Raw genomic sequence first — 9,198 nt, 5'->3', positions numbered from 1 at the left:
ATCTCTATTCCCCGGATTTTTATCTGAGGAGTAAGGCTATTACTCTTGTCTTACCTATGGGCCTGCAAACTTTCCAATAGGCTTAACTTGTCAAGTAGTGTTATATGGCTCCCCTGGGTCTTTTCATCTAATGCGAGACGGGAGGTTCCATGGCTGAGCCCTGCACTTTCAATTTGACTGCCACAGCTCTGCTGAGTGCAACTACTGCCTCCTTCTCTACTTGATTATGTCCGAACTAAGAGCAAACGGATAGTCAGAGACCCTGGGGCTTTTAAAGCTGTCTCAAGGTGTGCAATGTCTTAAGCATTTGTAATGGGACATGTCATATAAGTATGTACCGTCAGTCTGTTTGAGTTGCAGATATTTTTGTGATAACATCACTTGTAACAGTTTGTATTTACAGGCTTACAGGCTTACATATCTACAGAAAATATGTCTGCATGCTTACAACAAAAGACAGACATGTAAGCATGCAAAACATGCTTACATGTCTGTCTTAAAAGCACTCGACCCAAGTAGGTCAAACGCAGAAGTGACCGCATCACGATAAGGGGTCATGACCTTAATCTATGCACGTAGAAGTGGAGCAGATTCGACCATTTGGGCTTTCGCCTAGGCTCTCCTCACGAGCCCAAGTTTCCGTTTCTCTCATTCCAAGTGACATGGCGCTGTTCACAAGCACTCGCTCCCGCTCTCAGCACTGATCGCCACCACACCGCCTGCGCCTGGGGTCACCTCGGCACTGACCGCCACCACACCACTTGCGCCTGGGCCACTACTCCCGCCTCTTCATTAAAGCCGGGCAGCTAGTCCTCCTTCTTAGATGCGCCGGCGCCTTCGTCTGCCGGCTCCGGCGGCTCGGCTGGGAGCGTCTGACTCTGGTTCTGCGCCAGCGACGGCTCCCGCTGTCGGGGCCCGCTCGGCTCGGCCACCGACGGTTCCCGCTGTCGGGGTCCGCTCGGCTCGGCCAGCGACGGTTCCCGCTGTCGGGGCCCGCTCGGCTCGGCCACCGACGGTTCCCGCTGTCGGGGCCCGCTCGGCTCGGCTAGCGACGGCCCCCGCTGTCGGGGCCCGCTCGGCTCGGCCAGCGACGGTCCCCGCTGTCGGGGTCCGCTCGGCTCGGCCAGCGACGGCCCCCGCTGTCGGGGCCCACTCGGCTCGGCCAGCGACGCTTCCCGCTGTCGGGACCCGCTCGGCTCGGCCAGCGACGGCCCCCGCTGTTGGGGCCCGCTCGGCTCGGCCAGCGACGGCTCCCGCTGTCGGGACCCGCTCGGCTCGGCCAGCGACGGTCCCCGCTGTTGTCGGGGCCCGCTCGTCCCGGCCAGTGACGGCTCTCGGCCCCTCGGACTGGTGGGGCTGCCAGACCGGTTGGGCGCGTCGATTTTCGGCAGTGTGGACTTGGCTTGCTCGGGGGCCGTCTGGCTACCTGCCGCCCTTGGAGCCGGCACTGAGCCTGACGGTGGCGTTGACGCTGGGGCCGATGGCGGCCCTGGCGCTGGTGCCGTGTCTGGTGTTGCCTCTGGCAGTGTCCTTGGCTGCGGATCTAGTGCTGAGCCATAGTGAGGATGAGAGGATGGGTAACTGTGTCGGTCATACTGTGGGTCATATTGTGGGTCATACTGTGAGTCATATCGTGGGTCATACTGTGGGTCGTGATGTGGGTCATACTGTGCATCATGCGGGAAATGGTCCGGTGCTGAGGCGTCGCTTCCGTGCCTTTTTTCATGTTCTTCCCATCCGTCCATATTGTACTGACTACTGCCCTTAGTGACCCCAACAGCTTGGAAGAGCGTGTGCGCCCGCTTGTTACGCCCCGTGGGCGCCACGAACATCGCGAGCATTTCGGTGTCCAGCAGACGGTGTTCTGGCGTCTCAGCGTGCTCCTTGTCCTCGTCGTCGACCAATGGACTATTCCTCGGCAGCTTCTCCAGCAGCGGCAGCCGCCTCCTCTCTGCGCGCCCCATAGTGAACGCCCACTCTAGGTGACCCTGACCTGGCTCCTGCCGCCGCTGCGGCTCAACGTAACGGTCAAGCAGCCCCAGCACCTGCATGACTGTGCTGAAGACGCTCGTGCGCACGGCGATGGCCGGGAAGGCGGGGCCGTCGGGCTCGGACCGGGCGGCGGCCGGGCCGCGCTGCTCGTCGCTTCCGCCACTGTCCGGCCGTCGTTTGCCGCACGAACCGCACGGCACACGGCGCCAGATGCCGCCGGTGTGGAGCTCACGCTTCACGATGGGCGGCAGGGCGGGCAGCAGCGGCAGCCGGCCGGTCAGCCACAGTGACGCGCCCAGCAGCCAGTCACAACACGCCACCAGCGACACGCCCAGAAGGAAGCCGAGGATGGCCGTCGCCTCGACCAGCAGCTGGCCCATGTCGTACGTGACCATCTCTCTGAACACGGGCAGCTGGTCTGACAGCAGCACCACCAGCTGGGGCCTGTCGCCTGCCAAGTTGCTGCGCACAGTCGGGCTGATGATGAGCTCCTGGCAGTCTGGCGCGCACAGGCGCTGGCACGCGTCGTCTGGCGTCGAGTCGAACCACTTCACCACCACCGACCTTGTCCAGTTGGCGTCTGCACGGAGGAAGTCATCATGAGTGCATGTTGGTGCGCATCCCTTTTGACTTCAGGTCAGGCTGACGGAAATACTCATCATCTGACCTGACTTACCAGCACTCCCAACTCCTATTTTGTTAAGGATTTAGCTGCTGATTCGTGTGGAATGGGTTGCCCCTTACTGTGATAAGTTTGCAACGCTTGGCAGGCTGTGGTTCTTAAACAAAGGTAAGCAGTACGGAAGCTCGATCCTTTTAACACTGATGACACCGAAGTGGGGAAGTCGTGCATGTCACGGCAATGGACAACTATTCGTGCCAGTCGTTGCACTCCGAACATACATATTTCATCATACGCCCATAACAAAACAGACATTTGACCAGCAATATCAGCGTCATGTATGACATTACTTACTAACCCGCGTCACGTCTGCACATGCGCAGGGCATGTTCCTTACCGCTTTGTGTTACGCAGGTTGGTAACGTGTATAGATTTTTGAAGCGCATTTGAAGCCGGTTTATCCATGGCACAGCACAGGTGATGTTCTCCAAAATTATGCGGAAGAGGCAGTCCTCCACGCAGGTGACCTTCGATTCCCCACGTGGATAGCTTTTACACATTCGTCGAGTATGCACCAGCTTCCTGGCTGAAAGCAAGCGCAAACGCTCGAATGTCCTGATGCAGGGAGCAGTTGACATTCCAACAAACGCTGCCTTTGGACCACTCCATATAGTGCAGCAAACGGATCAGGCGCCACACGTACAATCAGCAATCATACCAGCCACGCAGGCGGCTCACTCAGTTTGTATGGTATGCCTTTAGAACAGGGACACGGTGCACGCGGCTGTGTACTCTTGAATGGAGTGGCAGCGGCTGCAGCTACCACATTAGTGCTGAGGGGCCATGACGCAACCTGGATTCAAGCCCGGGCCGCACGTGAGAGCCGGAAGCGACAATCGCTCGCCATCGGCCAGAGTTTTGCGGGCAGTCTGACGCGGTCGTGTCACTCTTTGCGAGCGTCGCCCCCCCCCCCCCCCCCCCCACAGCAGTGCGTCCGACGCCGGCGGCTGTGCCGCCAGGGGTCGTCGGCTCACCCGCCACGTGCACTACGCTGGGTTGGTCGGTGGGCAGGCGGATTGGCGCGAACGTCCGCACCGCCGGCACGTCCGTGTACTGGCTGAATGCGTTGACGTGCATGGTGAGGTACATTTCGTTGATGGTGATGCAGTATGAGCCCTTCGGATAGAGATGGGAAGGCTCCCAGGGGCAGTAGTTTCTGTCGAAGAGCACAGGAAGGCATGTGATTTAAAAACAGCCGCAGTGACCGTCGTCGGCAGACTAGAGAGCATCACGAATCATGTCGACCGCGCGTATTATCACAGATCAGAAATACGTAAGTATCCATCTCTCGTAACCAAATTGTCTGGAGACAATCAGGGTTACTGATGTGAGAAGATGATATTGGGCTAGTACGTGAGCATGTCACCAGTTTTGTAAAGAATTAGCATCTTGACCCCCAAAATTGAAGATTGATAAAAGTTTGAGATGTGATCATTGCTTCTTAGCGCAACTGGTGAGCCCGGTCAGACAGTCGTCTTGAGACTTAAGAGATATTCTCAAGAGTATCGTAACAGTTTTAGCTTGAGTGGGCGTGCTGTTTTACGATTTCGCAATTCCCTAACATATCACCAGGGTAGGCTAGACACATGGACCACTCGTGAAACAAAATCTCGCTGAGTTGAAATATTACCGAAAGAAGTAGGTAATCTTGGATCTCTGGTGGCCGGGTTCACTGTTGTTGTGTAGCACGTGTCGGAAGCATTTGAACGCCATTCGAGTGTTGATGGTGTCCTTCTCCAGTATGTGCTGTGGTCGGGTGACGTCCTTAAGGGAAATGTCGAGAACCTTCTGATCGATATAAGTCTGCAGGTCTAAGCCGATGAATTTAAGCAGGTCGGTGATAGTCAGGTCACGATGCTTCAGTACCTTGGTGAGTTGGAAAAGCTCCATATAATCTTCCAGTCGTTCTTTGTCACGAGAGCCAAACATTGATTTCAGGTACATTCCGAGTTTATCCTCAAACGCTTGCTTTGTGTTCTGGACAAACTCAGGTGACATGAATTGATCTTGCAAAGCCTTGCTGCCGTTGACAAGCTCCGCAGGAAAGCATCCCTTATACCAGAACATAGCATCCAACATATCGTATATCGCATCAGTGATTTTAAACAGCCTCGACCTAATCAGACAGTGAAGGATGGTCACAAATATTTTCGCTTTCGTATTGGTGGAGTTATTATTGTGGGGATGAATCCAAGGCCAGATAACTTTGCGAATAAAATTATTGTTCGTAAATCCTTGCGTCTCGAGGCCGAAATGCGCAATCTTTTCAGTGGTTACCCTTGGCATGGGACAAAGAATTATCTCAAGAGTTTCCTGAGACATGGAGCCCGTGTGGTCGAATACCTGGAACAAAGATAAGGTAGACTGAAGTATCCGCAGTTTGCGTTCGAACTGCAGCTCGCGCTCGATGGTAGTTTATGCTGTTGTCTGTATCGCAAAACAAACGCAACTTCACCTTGGAACGAAGCATGACGTTTAACAGCGCGCAGACCTATCGGCGTGAATTTCCAACACGAAGCTTGACCAATGCAAATGTTAACACTTGTGGTATGTACAAACGGAAAGAGCGCGCCCAGTTATAATCATCCTGTATTATCGCAGGCGTACACGTCGATATCCGTGAACGTCACATTATGGTTACGCATGCGAGAAGCGTATGGTTTGCCCCACTAAGCTTTCATAATTTCAAAGAATCTTTTGTCTTACCTCAACTACCTCGCGATTTTGGTACAGCCATCCAGCGTTCAACAGCACAAATATCGCACCAGCAGCACAAAGAAGGGCAAACAATTGGGCCTTCCGAAGTTTTTTCAGGCATTCACAGAGCTCCTTTAACATTGATTATCTGGAAAGAAACACCAAGTGTCAAATAGCCATCGTTCTGAGTAATAGCGATGATCAGGAGAATGCTCTTGAGTCTTCCGGGAAGCCGTATTCAAGAGCTTTCTAGGTTACCCTTGTCCTGGTAGGAGGGGAGGCTGTTCGATGCGGCCCCCTGAGGTTTTTTGAGAACATATCCCCGTTTTGTGGTGCAATTTCGTTCAAATCCTCTGCACTTTATGAAAGGCATTTATTGTACGTGTCTTGACAAAAAAATTGCCACTTGTGTTTCTGGTTTTCCGAAAAGTAACGTTTTTATATTTTTTGTCTTAAGGTCTTTTGATCCTTCCGGGAAGCCGTATTCAAGACCTTTGTAGGTTGCCCTTGTCCTGGCAGGAGGGGAGGCTGTTCGATGCGACCCCCTGAGGTTTTTTGAGAACATATCCCCGTTGTACAGCAATTTCATTCAAATTTTCAGCACTTTATGGAGGGCATTCATTGTACATGTCTTGACAAAAATTGCCACTTGTGTTTCTGGTTTTCCGAAAAGTGAAGTTTTTATAAGAATGCTATACGGCGATCGTATACCCCCCACTCGTGCAAAGGGTATCCAACTGGCCACCCGGGCGCGTGTAACAAGGTCAAACAAGGTCAGTGACCTTAACTGAGCGTGATAAAATTGTCTTACAACAGTTGCCTAGTATCTAGGGGCCCTTTGGAGACCAATCTGGAATTTGACCTTGTTTGACCTTATTTGACCCAAAAGTCATGACCTAAGAACCTCAAACTTTGACCTAAGTGAGTATACGTACAGGTTAATACAGTCTGTGAGCTTGGTGTCTCAAGCTCCCTTAGTTCCAAGATCTCAGGGGGGCAAATTGACCCCCCACCCGAGCGAAGGGTGTCTAACCGGCACCCGGGCGCGTGTTAAGCATGCTCCGAGCTTGGCACATGTATTGCCTGGTGAGCGCCTTTCGCAGTGTCCTAACGAGTAAATTGCATTGAAATGTGTTAGTAACTTCACACCAGGCCGCTAGTTCTTTCTGAACAACATACTTGTGCTGACAGGAGGGGGAGGGGCGGGGGGCATGCGACGCCTCCCACTTTAAGGTTTTCTGAGGATACCAGTATGACATGTTGTGCAGTCGCGCTCAAATCTTAGGCGGCTTCTCGTGCATCCATTGCCCGTGTGTTGACGCCAAAAACGTGTTAGTAGCCTTTCTGATTTCGGAGGAATGACGGTTATTTAGCAGCGCTGAAGGACGATCCTAGGCCGGTGGGGTAGGGGGTGGCAAGCAACGATTTCGCGGACCGCGGGAGGAGGGCTGCCACTTAACGAAGCCCCTCATTGCAAATTAAGGCTCGAAGCAACTAAAACTACCAGCCATTCTACTCGTAATTTAACAAAGAACGCGCCTTTATATGATCCATATATTTACGCTGCATGATTTCGTACACATGAGCATGCGAAGCTTAAATAGTTTGATTCTCAAGAAAATTTGACCTCGAGTTTGGCTTAGCTGGATCAATGAACAACATGAGACTGCTTACCAATCGCGAGATCTCGTTGAAGGCAATTTACTGTTAGTTTCCGCAAGACTGCACCTTTCGGCTTTTTAACGGCATGGGATCACCCACTACCAGCCCGCTTAATGGAAACCGGCGAACCAGGGTACCTTAGGGTGAAAATTGTTGGCTACCATCCTTTTTTACTCGTGTAACAAACGCTGGTGTACGAATCTGCATTTCAGATCGCGGAATAAATTAGTTGGTACAGCTCAATGATATACTTCGTTAACAGCTTTCAAGCATTGGTAGAAACTCAATCAGCGAGCCAAAATTGCCCTTTGCGTGCTAAGTAGTGTGTACTTCTAACTGAAAGATTCCAAAAACATATAAGAAAAAGCTAACTCCGTCACAATATTTATATTCTCTGAGGTTTATCCATTGACCATGACCTATCACTGCTATAGCAACCTATAGATAGCAACTTGCTAACTTCCTCCTCATTACTTAGTGGAAGGAGGCGGCTTGCTGCTGTCCACTAATCATGCATGAAAACTAACACTCCTGTCATCACGCACCGAGCGGTTCAAATATGTTATTGGGCCACTTACTATTGTTATAATCCATATTACTCAGGTGCCCGATGTTCCACGCATTGCACCTAACGCGATGGGAAGCATCGCTTGATGTTATGCCCAATAGGGCATGCGGCAAGCATTGGTTACATTTAAAACACAGGTTAATGCATAACCAATTAAACTTCACCAAATGTGGCAAATGACATTTAAAACCTCAATTGAAATCATGGCGCACTTTGTCTTCATTTTATCTTTCGGGCCTGAGCCAGAATGAGCGATGCCAAGATCTAATTCAAATCGCTCGTGGAAATTGCTTTACGAGATCCTCCGACAGAAATTTAAGCAACTGTCTCGGTTCTTAGGGCAGCGCAAGGCTAAGGAATAATGAGTTAAGGGTCAGGGGACATCCATATTTCTATCGCATGGCGACGATGAAAAAGCTCTTGTAGCGCGAAACTTCATCTGTCCTACACCCGGCGTGAAATTGCGATTTCAAATTACACGTGTTCAACCCAAGCAAACTTTGAACACCTCAAGCTTGGCTGCTTTTCGCCTTTTTCAATTACATTAGAACGTTACGGACTTTTTTAAACACCCCCGTAGTAAAGCTTAGCACAAGCACTTGTTTGAATTATGGTGTGTGTTTGTAATGTTTTGAATTACATAGTGTGTAAAAATCAACACAAGACAGTGGGAGTCGTTTTGACCCCGCTCCCAGCGGCGTTTCAAGACAACTCCAGAACCGTGCGTCGTATCGACACTAAAATCTGTGGAGTCTTAGATGGTCAGATGTCCCATTTTACGAAAAAACCGTTGGTTTGCCTCTTGATTTTGCCTGCCGTAGCTGGTCAAAGTAAGGCCATGCCTGTCAACGAACGCAAGTCTTAGGATATATTTTAAGGCGCTGCGACGGGGAGGTGTTACGACAACTGTTTGAACTCTGAAATGCATTTGACGATTCGATAAGGATTGCAACTAACTTCATTAAGTTTGAGTCAGGCATGAAGCTCAGACCAAGGTACGAACCCAACAGCTTTTACTGTAAAACTTCCTTTGTGGGTGTATTTTTGACATCCACCAGGATTTCAACAAACGTGTTGTTCTAACACCATGCAGATCAAAGGTCACCGACCTAAAATGACCTGGACTAACCTTCTGCTTGAGTAGCATGTCACTTCGGTAATTCTTGATTTTTATGTCGGCAGGATTTCATGTCATGTTATGTCACCGACCCGATAAGATTACGTGCGACATCTCGCCTTTAGGTTAAGGCTGGCCGCGCGAGGGTGTCTGCATCATTTGGAAAACCGATCTAGTTTGGCTTTTGTTCTCATTTGACGGAAAGACCTCACTACCCTAATAAGTGACGCTAATAAGCTTGCAGAGAACCTTGCCTGCCATGTGAATTTGGCGTTTCTGGCAGTTTTTTTTTTTTTTTGGTTGAATGATTAGAAGCAGTCGTATTGCGAAACATTCACATAGTTCGTATGGGAGAGAGTTCGGTCTTTCAGGCACGTAGACCGGATGATCTTTGGAAACCAATCGGCTCACTTCTGGACAGACTAAATCACTACCATAGCTTACTCTTGGGCAAATCAGATCACTACCACTGTTTACTCT

General features: G+C 50.9%; 1 protein-coding gene across 1 annotated transcript; it reads right to left on the bottom strand.

Annotated features, from left to right (window-relative positions):
• Positions 1-806: 806 nt before the first annotated feature.
• On the bottom strand, positions 807-7,821 carry LOC119113598 (uncharacterized). Its single transcript, XM_037237888.1, has 8 exons — positions 7,612-7,821; positions 5,381-5,519; positions 4,305-5,017; positions 3,649-3,830; positions 3,012-3,200; positions 1,309-2,572; positions 1,154-1,178; positions 807-905 (listed from the first exon to the last, which is right to left on the bottom strand). The coding sequence occupies exons 2-8, from the start codon at positions 5,510-5,512 to the stop codon at positions 807-809; spliced, it is 2,604 nt and encodes an 867-aa protein (XP_037093783.1). The 5' UTR covers positions 5,513-5,519; positions 7,612-7,821.
• Between the last annotated feature and the right edge of the window lie 1,377 nt (positions 7,822-9,198).

The sequence above is a fragment of the Pollicipes pollicipes genome, unplaced genomic scaffold, assembly GCF_011947565.3.
Source record: "Pollicipes pollicipes isolate AB1234 unplaced genomic scaffold, Ppol_2.1 Scaffold_7262;HRSCAF=8765_pilon_pilon_pilon, whole genome shotgun sequence".
Taxonomy (NCBI): domain Eukaryota; kingdom Metazoa; phylum Arthropoda; class Thecostraca; order Pollicipedomorpha; family Pollicipedidae; genus Pollicipes; species Pollicipes pollicipes.
The sequence above is the reverse complement of the archived record's forward strand: the minus strand, read 5'-3'. Positions and strand labels throughout refer to the sequence as shown.

Coding starts and splice junctions, on each gene's coding strand:
- LOC119113598 (XM_037237888.1), bottom strand. CDS start 5,512: ATGTTAAAGGAGCTCTGTGAATGCCTGAAAAAACTTCGGAAGGCCCAA. Junction 5,018..5,380: donor AAAATCGCGAGGTAGTTGAG/GTAAGACAAAAG, acceptor TCTTTGTTCCAG/GTATTCGACCACACGGGCTC. Junction 1,179..1,308: donor TCACTGGCCGGGACGAGCGG/GCCCCGACAACA, acceptor GGGTCCCGACAG/CGGGAAGCGTCGCTGGCCGA.